Source organism: Dromiciops gliroides, chromosome 5, assembly GCF_019393635.1.
Source record: "Dromiciops gliroides isolate mDroGli1 chromosome 5, mDroGli1.pri, whole genome shotgun sequence".
NCBI classification, from domain to species: domain Eukaryota; kingdom Metazoa; phylum Chordata; class Mammalia; order Microbiotheria; family Microbiotheriidae; genus Dromiciops; species Dromiciops gliroides.
The window spans coordinates 70545649-70564613 of NC_057865.1; the positions used below are offsets into that span (position 1 = coordinate 70545649).

Genomic DNA, 18965 nt, shown 5'->3' on the forward strand with positions numbered 1-18965 from the left:
ACATAAATAGGACTTGATGTCTTCAAGACAGTGGCTTGTACACAATAGATACTCCCATTTGATAATTTGTTTTGCTCTGACAATAGGAGTCATTCCATTATCAATCAATTAATCAATAAACATTTATTAAGTACTTACTATGTGTCAGGTGTTATGCTCAACTATTATGAAATTCCTTTTTTGAAAAATTAAATTTTATTTAATTTTCAGATGATCTCCATTTCTTCTACTTCCCACCTCAGCATCTTCTCTCCCAATGAAAAAGTAAGAAACATAAAACCCCTGCTACAAATAAATTTTGTCAAGACAAAACAAATTCCCACATTGGCCATGTCCAAAAAAATATCTCAATCTGCAATCTGAGTCCATTAGGAAGTGGGAAACATGTTTCATTGTGACTTCTATGGACTCAAAGATGATTATTGTGTGGCTCAGAGTTCCCAAGTTTTTTCAAAATTGTTTGTCTTTATGATATTGTTGTTAATATAGAAATTATTGTCATGGTTTTGCTCACCTCACTGCATCAGTTCATTTAAGTCTTTTCAGGTTTCTCTGAAACTATCCTTGAAGTTTTTTTTTCTTTCTTTTTTTTTAGTGGAAGCCCCAGATAATTTATGTCATAGATAAACATGATGTAGACATGAAATATTTGAAAAGCAGTGGGGACTCTGGATCTGAAAGAGGCCCAACAATAGACCTTAATATCCATTTTATGGGAGGTGAGGTAGAGGAAAGTATTTCTGAACACTGAATAGATAAAGATTACTGAGAGAAAAATATGTTTGCAAAAAGCAGGTAACCACAATACAGCAGATATTATTAAGGGAAAACCCCTCCCTCCCATAGAATTTCATTGTTTAATTACAATCTTATACTCGTATATGATTCTGCCAGGATTCTAGTGAATGAGTGGCCTTCCTAGACCTTTGTGCAGAAATGGCTGTCACAGAATGGTAGCACCATCATTCCATGATGAGAAAAGGTGGTGCTCAGTATAAGCACCAGTGGGACCACATAAACATGAAGATGAAAAACAAACCCAACCAACTAGAACCATCTCAGAAAGATGTAATTAGTTACCTTCCAATTCACAACCCAGCAGTTCCATTCTTAGCCCCAGTCCTCCATGAGTGGCTCTCTCAGGGTAGATCCTGATGAATCGGGTGGTTAGAGGAGGAAAAGTTCGAAGTTCAGGTGTATCATAGTTGTTGTTACCCTCAAAGGACTGTGAAGTGTGAAAAAGATGATTTATTAGGACAGTGCTCCCTATGGACAAAAAACATGCTTCCCTTTCCCCTGTCAAGCTCCTTCCATCCTAGGTCTTTGTTATTTGGGCTAAGAAGTACACTATAGGGGCAGCTAGGTGGCACAGTAGATAGAGCACCGGCCTTGGATTTAGGAGTACCTGAGTTCAAATCTGACCTCAGACACTTAACACTTACTAGCTGTGTGACCCTGGGCGAGTCACTTAACCCCAATTGCCTCACCAAAAAAAAAAAAAGTACACTATATTGTCTCATTAAGTATACAGGTGGCATTTCTTAAATAATATTAAGTGATATTTTCCAGAAACAGTAGCCTTCAATGAGGTTATGTCAGAAGCTAAGGATTTAATAAGAAAAGTTTTTAAATGATTCTCTGATGTGTAGGTTGGTGAAGCAACATTTTTACCACTTCCTGAAGGGGGTAAAAGGTTGGTTTGTGTGTGAAGTGGACTGAGAATAAGAACTTGCCACTTCTACAAGCTTATCATAAATACACTGTTCAACTGAATATGGCTGTTTGATTCTTCCAAAATGAGTGGGGTCCCAGTCTGATAAAATCTAGTGTTCTCAAAGAGATGGAAATTACATTGCAGGAGTTGGAACTGGTCAATTTTATCTAACAAAATTGCTATTTATTCAAGAACTGCCTACCCATTGAAATGGGTATTTATTTAGGAAATGCCTACCCACTTCAGCCATTTGAAGATAAAAGATTTCCTCATCTCAAGGAAAGTAGCAAGTGACCCAACTGGCAACATTTTCAAATTCATGTTATGAAGAAAGGCTAAATCACTACATGAATCTGAATTTGCTTTGAAGTGGATTCCTGACAACTGGATATATTTTCCTTGACAAATAATGGATTGGGACACAGACATCCTCTGTATTCCTGAGTCAGCGCCTTCTTCATGTCATCTTCACTGGACAGCAAGGGAAAATTAGAATAAAATGTTTTTAAGCTAGAAGGGACTTTTAGAAGGGACCTCTTTATTTTTTATTTGTTTTTGCTTTTTGCTTCTTTTATTTTAAACCAATCTGGGAAATAAGGACCAAAGATGTTAACTGACTCATAAGATCACATCATCACATATAAAATTCCTACGTTTCTATCTGATTTGAAGGTACCAAAACCCATGGATCAGAATGCAGTGATTTACAGTCTAAGAGTCATCATGTATAATTGCACATTTTTAAAGGATGGCTTTTGACTTGGTCCTTAAATCACCACTCCACTACCACGATGACCTAGGGTCCCACCAATATCATGCTAAGACCTAATAATCTCCCTAAGAAATTATAAACAAAATAAAGCTACCGGCCATCTGATGTGGGACATGGTATGAGTGTAAAGGGGAATTTTACCAAACAAGTCATAGAAAGAGGTAGTTGTCAGTTCCAATAACAAATAACCACCTTCATAACATACTGTCTCCACTCTGGCCATCAAATTTACCTCTCCCCCCCCCCCAGAAATATTGCCCTTGGAAGTACCCTAGTTTCTAATAGGTAAACTTTCATCTGATCTTTCCATAATCAGGCCTCCTCTACTTCTTAGCCATCTGTAAACCATGCTGCCATGTACGCATGATTTGCCCATCTTCCCTCCCTCCAGCTCTTTCTTATGTGTTGTTTCCTCCCCATTAGAATGGAAGCTTCCCAAGGGTAAGTGCCGTTTTGCTTACTTGTATTTGCATCACCAGCTCTTATCACAGTGGGCCTATAGCATTTAATAAATCTGTCTTCCTAGCTATATGAGGAGGTAGGCTACATATTCAGAAAGGCATTAATGGCAAAGAGGAGATAGCAGAAATCTAACAATATTCTGGGCATCCTCTAAGTTTCCTATCATTTCAAAATGGTGGACATGGTATTAATGGACCTGTATTCCTCAGACAGAGCTGAAAAATTCATAGGTAATGGGTTTTTAACTCTCACTGTTATTAGGGTCTAATTGATTTGTTGTCAGTAAGGCACTAATTATCACAAAGATTACACTATTACATAGAAATGCTTTGTGTATATTAACATAGCTCCAGAGATCCTGGGAACAAAGCATGTGAGACATTCATATCTACAGAATTCCAGACAGACTCTTCTCTACATAATGGTCTTAATAGAAATATGAAACAATGAAAACTGAAGTCGTAAGATATTGGTGTTGGATGCAGATGAAGAGTAGAATAGAAGAGGCATATGGAATCAGGACAAATCTGTCCTTGGTGACATAGTTTATCTAGGAATGGATTTTGAGTGTGCCCTTTGAGCAAAGAAATTGATCTTTTATTTGAAGGAGAGTCCCTCTTCTGTCTGTTAAGAAAGCTTAGTTATTCTAAGGCCGGGATTTCCTCGTTAAACAATTGTGCCAGGTGGGCTTTAAATCCCTGGGAAAGGGACTCAAGCCCTCTTTTCCTCCCAACTCTTGGACAGAAATTCTAGGAGTGGTATTCCAAACAATTCTCCCACATTTACATATAACTAACTGAGGGCATTTCATTGTCCTTATAAAAATTGAAACGAGAGGCTCCTAAACAGGTAATTTACTGGATTTCTTTTCCCTGCTAGAAGTTTCTTTTGGTTGGGGGACATTGTAAGCATTACTGTGATAGGCGATATATAAACAACTTAGATGTTTTTATATTTCAGGCTGTTATAGGAAGATAATGATGTTGGTTGAACTCATGTTTAAGAAAAAACAACAGATCTTAACATGATTTTTTTGTTGTTGTTGTTAAAGATGAAAACTGTGAGTAGTCTTCCTGATGAATCCTGCCTCTCAATTTGTGGTGTACGCTGATAGCTTCAGAGTTGATTACAAATGCCTGGATGGGATAACAAAGGCCCAAGAAGCATATGATGCATCGTATAAAAAGCATATGGTGGTTTGTTTTTTTCTCTCTCTCTTCTAGAACTGTGGTGTTGAAGAACGTGTCAAAACAACACACACTATATTCAGAGAGCAGCTATGTGAAGCTGTTGATTTACACCATATTCACACTTTGCAATGAAGTCACAACTCACAGGGCCATGAATAATGATTGGTTTTAAGCTAGTTCCTGATGTTTATTTATTTTTTATTTATTTTTTTGGTGAAAAATGAAAAATAAGAGCTAATAACACATTTATAAGTGCTTTGAAGTTTTCTAAGTACTTCTTTCTCTAGTCTCATAAAAATTCTTTACTTGGCTATATAATCCAACATTATAAACGTGATTTAAAAACAAAAACAAAACAAACAAAGCAAAACAACAACAAAAAACCTTAAGTGCTATGGGTATTATTGTCCTTATTTTAGGGAAATGAGACTCTGAGAGGTTAAATGAACCTCTTGAGGCCATAGGTTTAGAGTTGTGAGGCCTTCAGAGGTCATCTAATCTGACTTCCTTCTTAGATGAAGAACTCAAGTGACTTGCACAAGGTCACGTCATTGGTAATAGCAGAACTGATATCTAAAACTAGTCGTCTGACTTACCTAAGGCCGCACCTCTAGCAAGTGTCCCAGGTGGGAACTGAACAGAGGACTTGATCGCTCTAAGTCCAGAATTTTATCTGCTTTGCCATATTTTTGGGGAAAGGATAGGCATGAAAACAAGAGAGAATTAAGGAGGGAGAGAGAGGAGAGGAAATGGAAAGGGGGAGAGAAGAGAAAGCTCAAGAAATGAAAGGAGGAAGGGGAAGGAGAAGGGAAAAGAAGGGGGAAGAGAGTCAGAGAGGGAGAAACATAGGGAAAAGGAGGATAGACAAAGGTAAAGGGGGAGGGAGAGGAAGAAGGAGAAGAGAGGAGAGAAAGCAGGAGACAGACAGACAGAAAGACAGGAGGGAGGGAGGGAGGGAGAGAGAGAGAGAAAGAGAGGAAGGGAGGGAGAGAGAGGGAGGGAGGGAGGAGAGGAGAAAGAGAGAAGAGAGGAGAGACAGAGAGAGACACAATAACAAAGACATTTCACAAATTAAAGATCAGTTTGAGATGGGGGTAAGAGAGTTTTAGAAAGTATAAGCCCTGCCTAGATTGCCTGATGTATTAACTAGTCCCACATGGGAGACGTGGCTTGTCTCCACAGAGTCAACACATCTGGAATGAGTGGGAGTTGGAAGCATTGCAGAGTTTATGTTTCCTGCCTCCAGCAACTTTGGCCTGCGTCACTTTATCAAACCATATTCCCACACTCATTCAGAGTTGGTGTGATGATAATGTTCCCTACAATGATCCATGAGCTTTCTTTCTCTAGAAAATAGGTCACAGGCAAAGCTCAGGATACATATTCAGGCGGGAGAGGGTTATTGGGGTGGGGGTGGGATTGAGGACCTCTATTTCAAGGGACAAGATGTAGCTTGCTGACTCTTGTGCTGATTTAAGGAGGTCACTACATCGAAAGAATACCATTGCATATAATCATTCAGTTGACCTTATAAATGCAATTCTTGATTATCTGAATGAGGATTATCTGTTTTGTGGATTGGCTCTGGAAAAATATATCTTTCTGGAAGGATGGAGTAGCAGTGGTGTGGTGGAAAGAGTACTCTTTGCCTGCTATGCCTTCAATTTTTTAAAAACCTTATTCTGAGAAGGGGCCCATCAGCTTCAAACTGTTGGAAGGATCCATGACACCACTCGGAGTCAGAAGATCTGAGTTCTAGTCTTATCTCCATCCCTAGTAATTTGTGTGTCCCTGGGTGAGTAACTTCAATGTTCTGGGTCTCTGTTTTCTCATGCATAAAATGAAAGGGTTAATTCTAATAATCTGTAAAGTCCCTTGTGCTTTTAACCCTATGATTCTTATCCCAAACTGAGCCCCCTGCCCTTTAACACTCTCCTCATTTGTTAATAAGTTAAGACAAGTGCTTCACTCTTTTTGTGTCATGGACCCTTTTGGTGGTGTGATGAAACCTATGTTCTATTCAGAAGAATGTTTAAAAAATACTTAAAATGGGTTACATAGGATTACAAAGGAAACTGATCATATTAAAATACAGTAATAAACTACTAAAACAACCCCACAAGTTTATAGCTAACACCCCTCCCCCCCCAAGGTTTTAAGAACTTTTGGTTTGGGAAATATAAACCAATTTGAATACCAGCTGAAACCGACTTAATTGTAGAAGCCCATTTATTTTTAAAATCACAGAACAGAATGAAATGAATTCTGGATTACATGTACTACAAACATGGGTGTGCTGGTAAATGTTTAACAACCCAATTGTGAAAAAAATTGTACTCATGACATGATTTTGAATTTAATGGGCAACATTTCACATTTTCTACATCACCTTTTTAAATTTAGCCAATATACAAAACAATAAATCAAGCCCTGATTTGGAGCATTTGCCAATTTCTAAAGTACAAATGTTCAAATGGAAAAATTTAACAAATAGTTTTCAGAAGCTGTTTAGAGCTGGCTCCAGCACTCACCTGACTATAATCCTTCCTATTATTGTTATGGAGAGACAGTACTATGTATTGAATCAAGGGACTGAGATTTGATTCCCAAATATATAGATATCATTTGTGGGCTGTGTGACCACAGGCATGTCACTTAACTTCTATTCAGTCTCAATTTCTTCATCTGTAAAATGAGATACTAATACTTGTACTACTTACCTGATAGAGTCCTTGTGAATAGGACACTTTGCAAATTATATGCTAATTAGAGCTTAAAGCTGCACTAAGACTTTTGGGATACCCCATAGGTACTATATATGGTACAAAGAGTACCGGGCCTAGGGTCAGGAAGACTGGAATTCAAATCAGGACTCAGACCTTTGCTAGCTGTGTGACCTTGAGCAAGTCACTTAACCTTGTCTGCCTCAGTCTGTCCTCATCTGCAATAGGAGCTGGAGAAGGAAATGACAAACCACTCCAGTATCATTGCCAAGAAAACCCCAAACAAGGTCATGAAGAGCCTGAAATGACTGGGCAACAACCCCCAACAACCCTAGCCCCACCATCCCAACATCTGGTACTTCATTATTATTTTTTTAAATTTTAATTATTTTTTTAATTTTTTTCAGGGCAATGAGGGTTAAGTGACTTGACCAGGGTCATGCAGCTAGTAAGTGTCTGATGCAGATTTGAACTCAGTTACTCCTGAATCCAAGGCCAGTGCTTTATCCACTGCGCCACCTAGCTGCCCTGGTACTTCTTTATTAATACTCCTACTCCCCTACTCTGCATCCTGTCTTCCGAAGTAGTTCCTCATTTCAGAAAGGATGGAGAGACAGGGCTTCAAACAATCCAAAGGCTCTACTGTTCCACTTTTAATTGGGAAAGCCTTAGCTTTGGCTGATGCCCTTGGTTGGAATGCTCTCCCTCCCCATCTCCACCTCTTAATCTGTGATTTCCTTCAATATATTTAATCAGCTTCAATCTATAATCAGATCAAACCCAACCTTCTTTGGGAGGTCTCCCCAAGCTGTTAGTGCTACCCTCCATAAAGTTAATTGCTATCTGTTTCATATATATTTTGCTTCCACTGATAGATGCACATGTTGCCTCACCCATCAGGATAGAAACTCCTTGGTTCAGGGACCATTTTGCTTTTCTTTATAACCCTAGATACTAGCATAGTACCTGACATATAGCAGGTAGCTAGTAAGTGCTTGTTGACTGAATGGAGCATTATGCCAACCTCCTCACCTTAGTCTTCCGTTTGCTTTCATCCATAATCATTTTCCAATCGGAGCCATTATTACTGTATCCGATCTTGAATTTTTTCATGAACACCTTGTTATCTCGGTGCTTCCCTCCCTGTATGATGATGCCCTTCACAATTTTCTCTTCACCCAGGTCTATCTGGAGCCACTCGTTTGTATAGGAGTGAGGGGTGGACGGGAGCGCCCAACCTGAGCGGCTGGTGACAAGGCGAATGTTTTCAGGCATCCAGTTTCTGTCTCCTTGATTTGAGGCGGTGATTTGTGAGTCTGAGATGAGTCCAGACACCATCCCCAACATTCCGGAACAAGGATAATCTGGAGAGTAAAAGGGAATAATTAGGCAATGTCAAATAATTTCTGTGTAACCCCACTGTCTGAAGAAACCTAGGGCATTAACAGAAACCTCTGCAATTATCCTTTCTATATTGCCGGGGTTAGGGGTGTGGCATCTCTGCAATCTGAAAAATCAGGGCAAATTTTTTTGGCCTTTCCTTCACACCAGAGAAGTCTGACTTTTTTCTTTTATGGTGTGTTTACTGTATTATACATATATTTTATGCATTTCTGAGTTTCTGAACTTTTTCTGTGTTGTCTGCTGGTCTTTGTCTGCACCTTCTGCAAAACTCCCTCCAAATTTCCATTTAATTTCTTATGCTGACCCTCAATATATCAAAACACGATGGGGAAAGTCGCAATGTGGAAGGGATAACTGTAGAATGTTTTGCCTCGAACCAAAAACTAACAAATCTTCCAAAGAATTAACTCCACTCTTCCTCTCCCCTTTCATTCTTTCTTATTTACACACAAAGTTCTAAGGCACAAAAGGACAGTTCATGCCCAGTTTGTCCATTAGCTTGGGATTTTCTCTCAAATATTGGTTCTCAAAACATAGTTAGGGGATTCCTAAGCATCTGTGGGGGTGATCAGTGTTTATCTATGTTTTTGGTCCCCATCAGTACTTTAGTTATGGTGTTTAAAAGAGACATGGCATGGTATAAGGGAGAGATAGTTGGCCTTGGAATCAAGAAGACCTTGGGTTCAAATTTTGCCACTGACATAAACTGAGTGATAATGAATAATTCACAATCTCTCAGTGCTCCAGGCAATTCTCATAGGCTATCAATTAATCAAAAAGTATTTATTAGGTACCTCCTACATGTCAGGCAGGGGCATCTAGGAGATGCCACAGTACATAGTGCACCAGGACCAAAATCAGGAAGACTTCTCTTTGTGAGTTCAAATCTGTCCTCAGATACTTACTAGCTGTGTGACCCTGGGCAAGTCACTTAACCTTGTTTGACTCAGTTTCCTCATCTGTAAAATGAGCTGGGGAAGGAAATAGCAAACCACTCTAGTACCCCTGCCAAGAAAACTCCAAATGGGGTCACAAAGAAACAGTCCTTACTCTCAAGTACCTCATAGTCTAATGGGGGAGATGACATGGAAACCACTTAGTACAAACAAGATATAGACAAGATAACTTGGAGATAATCAACCAAGAAAAGGCAGTAGTGTTCAGGTGGATCAGGAAAGGTATCTCATAGAAGATGGGATTTTGGCTGGGCATTGAAAGAAGCCAGGGAAGCCAGGAGGCAGAGATGGAATGACTTGTGTGAGCAACAGCAAGGAGGTCGGTCATAGGTTAGACATGAATTGCTGATCTGAACCAATGGCGGAAATTTCCATCCTAAGAGTACTCTCATTTCCAAGAGCTCAAAGGACTAGACCCAAAAGAAAACGAATACGTCATTCCATTGTTGTTTCTTCCAAACTGATATGATCTATCTACTCACATAGTCACTCCCCTAGTTCAGATCCCCATCCCCTAACTCTTAGACTATTGTAATACTTTCCTAATTGGTTTCCTGGCTACCAGTTTCTCCCCTTTCTAATCTATCCTCCACACAGATGCCAAAATAATCTGCCTAATGTGCTTGTTATTTCTCTGTTCCAAAACCTTCTGTGCCTCCTCCCTCTATTATTGAAAAGAGACTCCTCAACTTACAATAAACCATTCCTTCTTTTCCACTTTCTAAAAAATGTATCTAATAATAATAGTTAACATCGCTATTGTGTCTACAAGGGGTCAGACACTGTGCTAAGCACTTTACAAATATGATCTCATTTTATCTTCACAACAACCCTGGGAAGTAGGTGCTATTATTACTCCCCTTTGACAGTTGAGGAATCTGAGGCAGATAGAAATTAAGTGACTTGCTCTTCTTTGTCTGCGATTAGATGGGAACTCAGGTCTTCCTGACTCCAGGTTGATCACTCTATCCACCGTAATTTACTGTCCATCCAAAATAACCTACTACATGCTGTTGGTGGTGGTGGTGGTGGTCCTTTGTTCTCAAAGAGGACCAATGACATCAGGGGGCTGATGCCTTGACTTGCAAGTGAATTGGATTTAAGGGAGGCAGAGTTGTCCTAACTCAAACCCAACAAGCTACCTCCTATCCCTCTGTATTCACCAGGGCCATCTCCCATGGCTGAAATGTATTTACTTCTAGTATTTCCTTCCCAAATTCTTATCTTCCATTAATACTCTACTGCTGTGGCATTGTAAACCTTCTTGATTAACTCACTCTCTCCTTTCTCTATTTGGTATTTGCTTAGCTATGTATTATCTATATATTACCTGCATTATCCCTCTAATGGCATTTAAGCTTCTTAGGGGGAAGGATTGTTTTGCTTTTGTCTTTGTATCTTAATACAAAGTCTCAGTTCTGGCAGGTAGGCACTTCAATGCTACTTGAATCAATTCTGATAAAATGAGAATGCATTGCCCAAGTGATCCATGGAACAAATGAATTTTGGGTGGGGGGAAGAGATGGGTGTCTGGATAGTTGATTCTAACTAGTTTGTTGTTGTTCAGTCATTTCTGGTCAAGTATCTACCTGGGAAAGCTAACAAATGACCTCCTGCATCTATAAAATGGGGATAACTGCACTTAACCCTGCGTACCTGGTAGGATTGTTGAGATTAAAAGGGTTGATAAAGCTTAAAGCACTGTGCAGATGTGTGTTATGATTTTTTAATAGAATCACAGTTCTTTTCATATCAATTTCTTAAATTCCTTAGAAAATCTCAATAAAATAGAAATGCTGATCTTTGTTTCTAAGTGGATCGCATGCATTCGACATGTATCTTGACTAGTCTCATGTTACCAGAGACAGCCAAGAATTCTTAGATATTATCAGAATTAGTTACAATTCAATTCAAGTACAACCAAAGACATCTGTCATTTCCTCAGTTGAAACCTTATTTTAAGATTGAATTTTCTTTATAATTGAGTAATCAATATTTGCTCCTTCAGGCTAGGATTGGGAACCCCAAGACTAAACCTGATGAAGATTTAAATAAAAACATGCATATGTAAGTAAGTGAAAGAATAAATAAATAATTAATCGACAGGCATTCATCACCGAGACAACATGAAGCAGTAGTGTTAAAAATAGAAGTTACATTTTTGGCCAATGTGGTCACACCTGCTTGACTTAAAATCAGCCTTCTACTATGGCAACGTTTAACCGGTAATGGGGATCAGATGTAGCCACTTGGAGGAAAAAAATGTAATTAACTTGAATGTTATAAGGAGAGCAGAGCTTCAACAAGACTCATGCCCTTTTACTAATGGAATTTACATGTCCATGTAGCTAATGGTGCAGAGCCTCTATTTAGACCACAGATCCATAGCCTACGGCCAAGCTGTTATCTATTTTGTTTGTGTGTCTCCTTCCAATAAAGACTAAGAGCCCCCTGAAGATATCCCTTTAACAAAAACTATTTGGCCCATTTTTATTCTGTGGGTAGGAGCAAATTTACATTTATAATTCAAGATGGGGCCCTAGATGAACACACACTTTGATAATTCAAAGAATCATCACACAAAGGAATGGCTCCCATGTCAAAATCACCTTGTAAAATATACAAATGATCACTGGGATTATCATCAGAACTCATCACAGGGCTCTGTCCCCACCCCCAACTCTATGAGATAGGTGGTGTAGACATCATTCCTTCATCTAATAGATGAAGAAACTGAAGATGAGAGAGATTGCAGGAGTTTGTGTTAAGAGTTGGAAGGTACACTGGACATCCTTGATTTTTATGAATGTGGAAGCTCAGACTCAGAGAGATTGTCACCTATGATGTCTAAAATTCTTTTCAATTCAAAACAGTAAACTTTCCTTTTTTTTTTTTTTTTTTGGTTCAGACCTGTGATTTCATTGATATAGGAAATTCCCCATGACAAAATGCCCTCTACCAATGAAGATCTGGAACTGTTAAGCAATCTATGGTCTTAGAGGATTGCTGGGGTGAACAGAGATTAATTGACTTGCTGAGGGTTAACAACTATGAATTAGAGGCAGAATTTGAACCCTGGTCTTTTAGAGTCAGACACTGGCGCTCTCTCTCTCTCTCTCTCTCTCTTTCTTTCTCTCTTTCTCTCTCTCACTCTCACTTGTGCTCTCACTCTTTCCCTCCTCCCTCCCCAGCATTGTTAGGGAATATGTTCTTGTTAATCAAATATCTTGGTAAATAGAGATCGCAACATGTCCAACTTGACAAAATAATTTAATCTTTCTTTTGTGATTCTAAAGGTCCTTCAAGATATTATAGTGTCTGAGGGAAAGCATCAGTTAACAAACATATAGATGTTTGAGACTTTTGACTAATAGGAATTTTAGTAAAAAATTGTTTAAACTTTTGGTAAATACAATATCTGATAAAGTTAGATCTGTGTATGCCCCTATATGACTGTTATTTCCTTTCAGTGTCATTCCCCAGGCTCCTATATTTGCTATAAATAAATAAATACATAAACAAATAATAAATTGACAAGCATTTATAAAACTATTTGCCAGGTGTATGTGAAACATCAGCGTTAAAAATAGAAGTTACATTTTTGGCCACTGTGGTTGCACCTGCTTGACTTAAAACCAGACTTTACAATGGCAATGGTTAGCTGGTAATGGGGACCAGATGTTGTCATTTGGAGGACCCCCCACCCCCACCAGTAATTAACTGGAACAGGTGATCCTGCTTACAATAATATTTTATAAACTACATCTACATAGAGTGAAATGAATTGTTCCAATGTTAGAGGTTATTTGTCAATGGAAGAAACTGACACTCAGAAAGGTAGAGTAAGTAGACTATGGTCCCCCATATAAAATTGTAAGGTATTTACTAGAAAACAGGAATCTGCATCTAGCCCAATGCTGTTTCTTCTGTGTCAGACTCCCCTCCCCTTTCCTCCTCCTCCTCCTCCTTCCTCCCTTCCTCCCTACCCTTCTTTTCCTTCCTCCTTCCTTCTTCTTTTCTTCCTTCTTTCCCTTCCTCCCTCACTCCCTTCCTCCTTCTTTCCCTCTCTCTTTTTGCTTTCAGAGCCCTTAAATACAAAATAGGGCTGCTTCAAGGAGAGACATAATTAGTGTGGTAAGGAAAAAAGTACGATTTTCTTTCTTTCTTTCTTTTTTTGTTGCAGGGCAATGAGGGTTAAGTGACTTGACCAGGGTCACACAACTAGTAAATGTCAAGTGTCTGAGGCCAGATTTGAACTCAGGTCCTCCTGAACCCAGGGCCGGTGCTCTATCTACTGTGCCACCTAGCTGCCCCCAAAAGCATCATTTTCAAGTGACCATACTGTAAGTATAATTTCCTTCTCAGTTAGGTTTTATCATAATTATTTATTTAATGGAAAATAGTTTAGCTGATTATTTTATTCTCATTTATTCTACTAAATCGAACAAGATTAATATTTTTCTCTTTCAAAATGGTGGTTTTTAAAAAGTATATATATGTCAAAATTACAGGGATGGAATTTATGGCAATGAGAAACTAATGCCCTGAAAATATGCATAAAATAATATGATGAAATAAAATAAAATGATAAAAGTTTTTCAAACTTTTCAAATCTTCTGCCCTTAAAAATGAATATATTAGAGTAGTTGATATTTAAGGTCCCCTCCTGTTCTGGTATTTTGTAGAGGGCCTGCACTTACTTGAGATCAAAGATCCTAAGCAAATCCTTCAAAGAATTTGAATCTCAAGGCACCAAAAGTCTTGGTTGGGGATGGGAAGCAGGGAAGCTTCCCATGGTCCAGAGGATGGAAAGCATGAATTTACTTCATGTGAGGGATGTTTTCTGGGTATGCCTCATTGCTCGCTCTCTTGAGAAGAGGCTATGAAGCTCTTCCTTCACACTCTATTGCTCATGTCTCTAGGAAGAATCAGTTACCTAGACTCACGTCCTCCATTGCCCCATCTCCCACTCATTTCTCAACCACTTGCTATATGGCTTCTGGACACTGTCATTTTCTTATTTAGGTTACTTTTGTTAATCTGATGGATATGAGGTGGGAGATGAGGATGATACACTGGTCTCTCCTCCAAGGTTACCAATGATACCTTAACTATTAAGTACAATGTCTTTTTTTTTTTCCTTAGTCCTCTGGAAACTTAACCTTTCTACAGTTTGTGACACTGTTTAAAACAACCCTTTCCCTTGGTTTCTGTGACACCACTCTGTTTCTCTTCCTACCCTTTAAGCCTCTCTTCCTCATTCTCTCTCTCTCTCTCTCTCTCTCTCTCTCTCTCTCTCTCTCTCTCTCTCTTTCTCTTTCTCTCTCTTTGGTGAGGCAATTGGGGTTAAGTGACTTGCCAAGAGTCACACAGCTAGTAAGTTAAGCGTCTGATGCTGAATTTGAACTCAGGTCCTCCTGAATCCAGGGCTGGTGCTCTATCCACTGCACCACCTAGCTGCCCCTTCCTCATTCTCTTTTGCTGGATCACTGATGATCTTCTATCTCCTAATCAAGGAAGTTCTCTCTGCCTTGGACTTTCTTTTGTTCTCTCTGGACTATTGATAACCTCTGCAATTCCTATAAGTTCAATGATGTCTTTATACAAATGATCCTCAAATTTCTGTGCGTGTATGTGTGTTTATATACCACCCTAACCTTTCTCCTGAACTTATTATTAGCTGCTTACTGGACATCTTTATGTAGCCCTCAAACTCAATGTGTCCAGAACTTATCTTCCAGTCTGAACCCAATCATCCAACCCTCTTTATTCCTCTTTGTGGTACTATTATCCTAATAATCACTCAGATTTTAATTATCAAATATCCTTGACTTGGAGTCAGGAAGACCCGAGATCAAATCTGTGCTCAGACACTTACTGGCTGTGTGACTTTGGACAAGTTGTTTAATCTCTGTCTCAGTTTCTTCATCTGTAAAATGGGGGAAAATAGCATCTACCTTCTAGGGTTGTTGTGAAGATCAGATGAGACAGTATTTATAAAGCACCTTGCAAACCTTAAAGCACTATATAAATCCTAGCTATTTCAGAGTCAAATTTGATTCTTTAATCCCTCTACCCTTTTACCATTCCCCTTCCCAGTTTATAACCAGTAAGTTGCTAAGTTTTGTCCCACATCCTTTTCATTTTCTCCACTAACATAGCTTTTACTAACCACTCCAGTCCTTCATCACCTCTCGCTTGGAATGTTGTAATATTGTTTTTCATTGGTTTCCTTGATTCTAATCTCTTCCTTCTCCAATCCATCAGTTATACAGTTGTAAAATTAACTTGACTAAAACACATGTCTGATCATATCACTTTCCTTCTCAAAAATCTCCATGGGCTTCCTGTTGCCCCCAGCATCAAATACAACTTCTTTCACCTGTCAAAGTCCTACACAATCTGGCTCTCATCTACCCTTCTAAACATATGTCACAGTACTCTGGTCTGTTGGTCTCTGGTCTTTGATACATTACATCTCATCTCTCACCTCCATGCTACTCTATGGGCTATGGCCCCTGCCTGGAATGTACTAGCCATCTCCCATCTACCTCTCAATCTCTGGCTTCTTTTAAAGCTTAAGTTAGGTGTCACCTCCTCCTTCAAGTTTTTCCTTGTCCTTCCAGTTGCTAATGACATCTCTTCCTCAAATGGTGTGGCATTTTTGTATGTGTGTGTGTTGTATTTTTCCTCAATAGAAAATTGCTTCATTGTTATAAGTGATTTTTTCTTTCTTTCTATCCTCATCACCTAACTCAGTGGATAATATGCTCTTCAGAAGAAACAATTTAAATAAATAGAAGATATAGCTATAAATTAACATCTAACAACTGTATATGACACAAATATAAAACAAGCATAGATCTATTTTCACTCCCAAATGTAAATTTCCTAAAATGGAAAACAACATTGCTAATATGTAAGTTTACCTGTTATTTTGCAGCCATAAACCTCAAATCTCATTGATATACCAGTTTCCCAAGTTACTGGCTTGATGCGCACAAAACGTGTTATAAAGGGCTTGGGGAAAACTCCATATACAACATCTGTGGGGTTGGTGTTCCCCTGGAAGATCTATGGAAAGAAAGAAAAGGGCTCTTTAAATATGTTATTTTTTTTTTAAAGAATTCTTTCAGAAAATCATTTATAATCCCAGTATTTTTTCAATAAAGGGTAAGGGAACTTCAATAACTTGCCATGTCTTTTCTCCAAAAGCTCAGAAATTACCCATGTCTAACATAGTATATTATGCTAATCATCTATTTGCCTTTCTACGGATCTGGAGAAAGCAGAGACTAGAGAAAGAAAAGCATTGTTACAAAAATAACTTTTGGAAAGGGATATATAATATTATTTCTAAATAGCAAAACTATTAACTTTACTCGAAGTCCCTGCAGATTGCTACAGGAATTCTCTATGGGAATTCATACAATTTCATTTTTCCAGAGATATAAAGAAGACAAGCTTCCCTTCTATCCACTAGTCATAGGTAAAGGCATCATGATGCTTAGAATTTAATGGAGCAGTTAGCCTCATTTATTGTACTATGACAAACTGGTAACATAATGCATTGGAGAGAGTGATAAACTTGGAGTCATAGGACCAACATCTTAATATTACAAGAAGCTCTAAATGGATCTATAACCTAAATAGTAAAGGTCACATCACAAAAAAATCAGAGGAGAATGGAAGGAGGTATCTTGAACAACTATGGCTAGGTGGAAAATTCTTAACTAAATAATAAATTCTTAACTAAATAAGAAGAGAGATAGACAAATTTGATTACAGAAAATTGAAGAGCTTTTGAATAAACAAAATCAGTACAACTGGAATGAGGAGAGAAATAGGTGATCGGAAAAATTTTTGTAGAAAACATCCCCAATAAAGCTCTGGTATTTAAGATAAGTAGATAATTGATGCAGATACAGTAAGAACAAAAGTCATTCCCCAATAGGTCAGTGGTTCAAAGTCTACAAGCAGGCAGTTTGCAAAAGAAGAAATGCTAGCTATCAGTAAATATTTGAAAAAATTCTCCAAATCAGTGATAATAAGAGAAAGGCAAATTAAAACAATTCTGAAGTTTATTCTCACCCCCATAGAATGGCAAAGATGACAAAAGATAAATATGTTGAAAAAAATATTGTAGGGATAGTGAGAATGCAGGTACACTAATATACAGTTGTTGGAGCTGTGTATTAGCTCAATTATAGAAAACATTTGCATCTTTCAAAAGTCATTAAACAATACATATCCTTTCACTCTGGTACAAAGGTATTTATAGCAGCATTTTTTGAAGTAGCAAAGAACTAGAAGGAAAATGGGTGCCCAAGAATTGGGGAATGATTGAAGAAATTGTGACATGGGAATGCAATATTATATTATCATGCCTACTCTGTACCTAGCCCTATGCCCCAATTTCCCTTGTGTTGCACAGCTTTGGCTGTGTCCCTGAGTAGCAGCACCATCACCCAGTGTAGGGAGAGGGACCATCCCTCAGCCTTCCCCATACAGCTGTGCAGGTAGATTGTGGTTTCCCATGAGCTTCCTCTTCCTTCCTAGGTAGGTCTAAGGGCATCAGGCTCAGGTTTTCATCAGGCTCATTTCCTTCCCTAATCTATTGGTTTAGGGGCTGCTGCATCAATCAAAGACAACCAAAAGTTTAAGAAGTATTTTATCCAAGTCCTTCTCAGGAGACAACTTAATGTGATAATTTATTACAGCCCATGAGAGCTTTGGGGGTTTTGTGCTACTTCCAAACCATCACCAAGGAGCTATCTATGAATGAGCCTTGTTGTGTGACACAAGATATGGATAATTATGGCTTAAAAGATCCAAAAGGCACATCAGTCATAATCTCTACATGTACTGGAGAAAACAATTTGTTCTAAGTGATCATAGGAGTTTCAATTTAGGGCTGGAATGGATGTTAGAGGTTATCACATTCAATCTTTTCATTTTAGAGATAAGGAAACTGAACCTCAAAGTGGCTAAGTCACTTGTCCTAGGTCACAAAGGTTAGAGGTGGCCAAGTCAGTATTTGAACTTAGGTTTTCTGACTCTAAATCCACTCATCTTTCCATTGTATCAGAAACAAGTCTATGAAAGGATTGATGATAAAGGTCAGTCTGTCCCTTCAACTGGTTTCAGGACAGTTGGGCTATTTGGTTCATTCACAGGGACAACATATAGACAGAAAAAGGAGCAACTAAAACTTGGTTATGGCAATGGATTATGCCCCACTCTACCTGAGGCTAAATGAGGAAGAGAAGGAAGGCAGACGAGAGAAGAAAAAAGGTAATGATAGAGGCAAAGAGGGGCATATGCAGTAAGTTCAGACTTGAGCTTCATCAGTACAACTATTCTATTGTCTCTTGTACCTCTGAAATCCTTTAGTTTGGGCAGCCTCACCAAAATGGACTTAGAATCATGTGAGCACCAAGTCAAATATATCCAGGAGGCCAACTCTATATTTTATTTTGGGGTAGTAAGATGGTTAATGGGGAATAGGAAGGAAGGAAGGAAGGAAAGAAGGAAGGAAATAAATAAGCATTTATTAAGTGCTTACTTATGAGCCAGGAACTGTACTAAGCTCTGGGATTACAAGTACAAGTTAAAATACAATTTTCAAAAGAGATCTTGAGAAAAATGGCACAAAGTTTATGTATGGAATTAAGTTGTAAAGACAAAGCCTGGGCTCATTTCCACAGCTGTGGTTATGCTCACCTTCTCTGGTTTTTGTCTTTT

The 18965-nt window shown here is 38.5% G+C and overlaps 1 protein-coding gene across 4 annotated transcripts in view; it reads right to left on the minus strand.

Moving 5' to 3' along the window:
* NRP1 (neuropilin 1) overlaps positions 1–18965 on the minus strand; it is a 184008-nt gene that overhangs the window by 32212 nt on the left and 132831 nt on the right. For all 4 annotated transcript variants that reach the window (XM_043965789.1, XM_043965792.1, XM_043965791.1 and 1 more), the window contains 3 exons: positions 16151–16295; positions 7894–8225; positions 1081–1225 (listed from right to left, as the gene is read on the minus strand). In XM_043965789.1, the coding sequence (XP_043821724.1) occupies positions 1081–1225; positions 7894–8225; positions 16151–16295 (622 nt within the window). The remainder of the gene's footprint in view (positions 1–1080; positions 1226–7893; positions 8226–16150; positions 16296–18965) is intronic.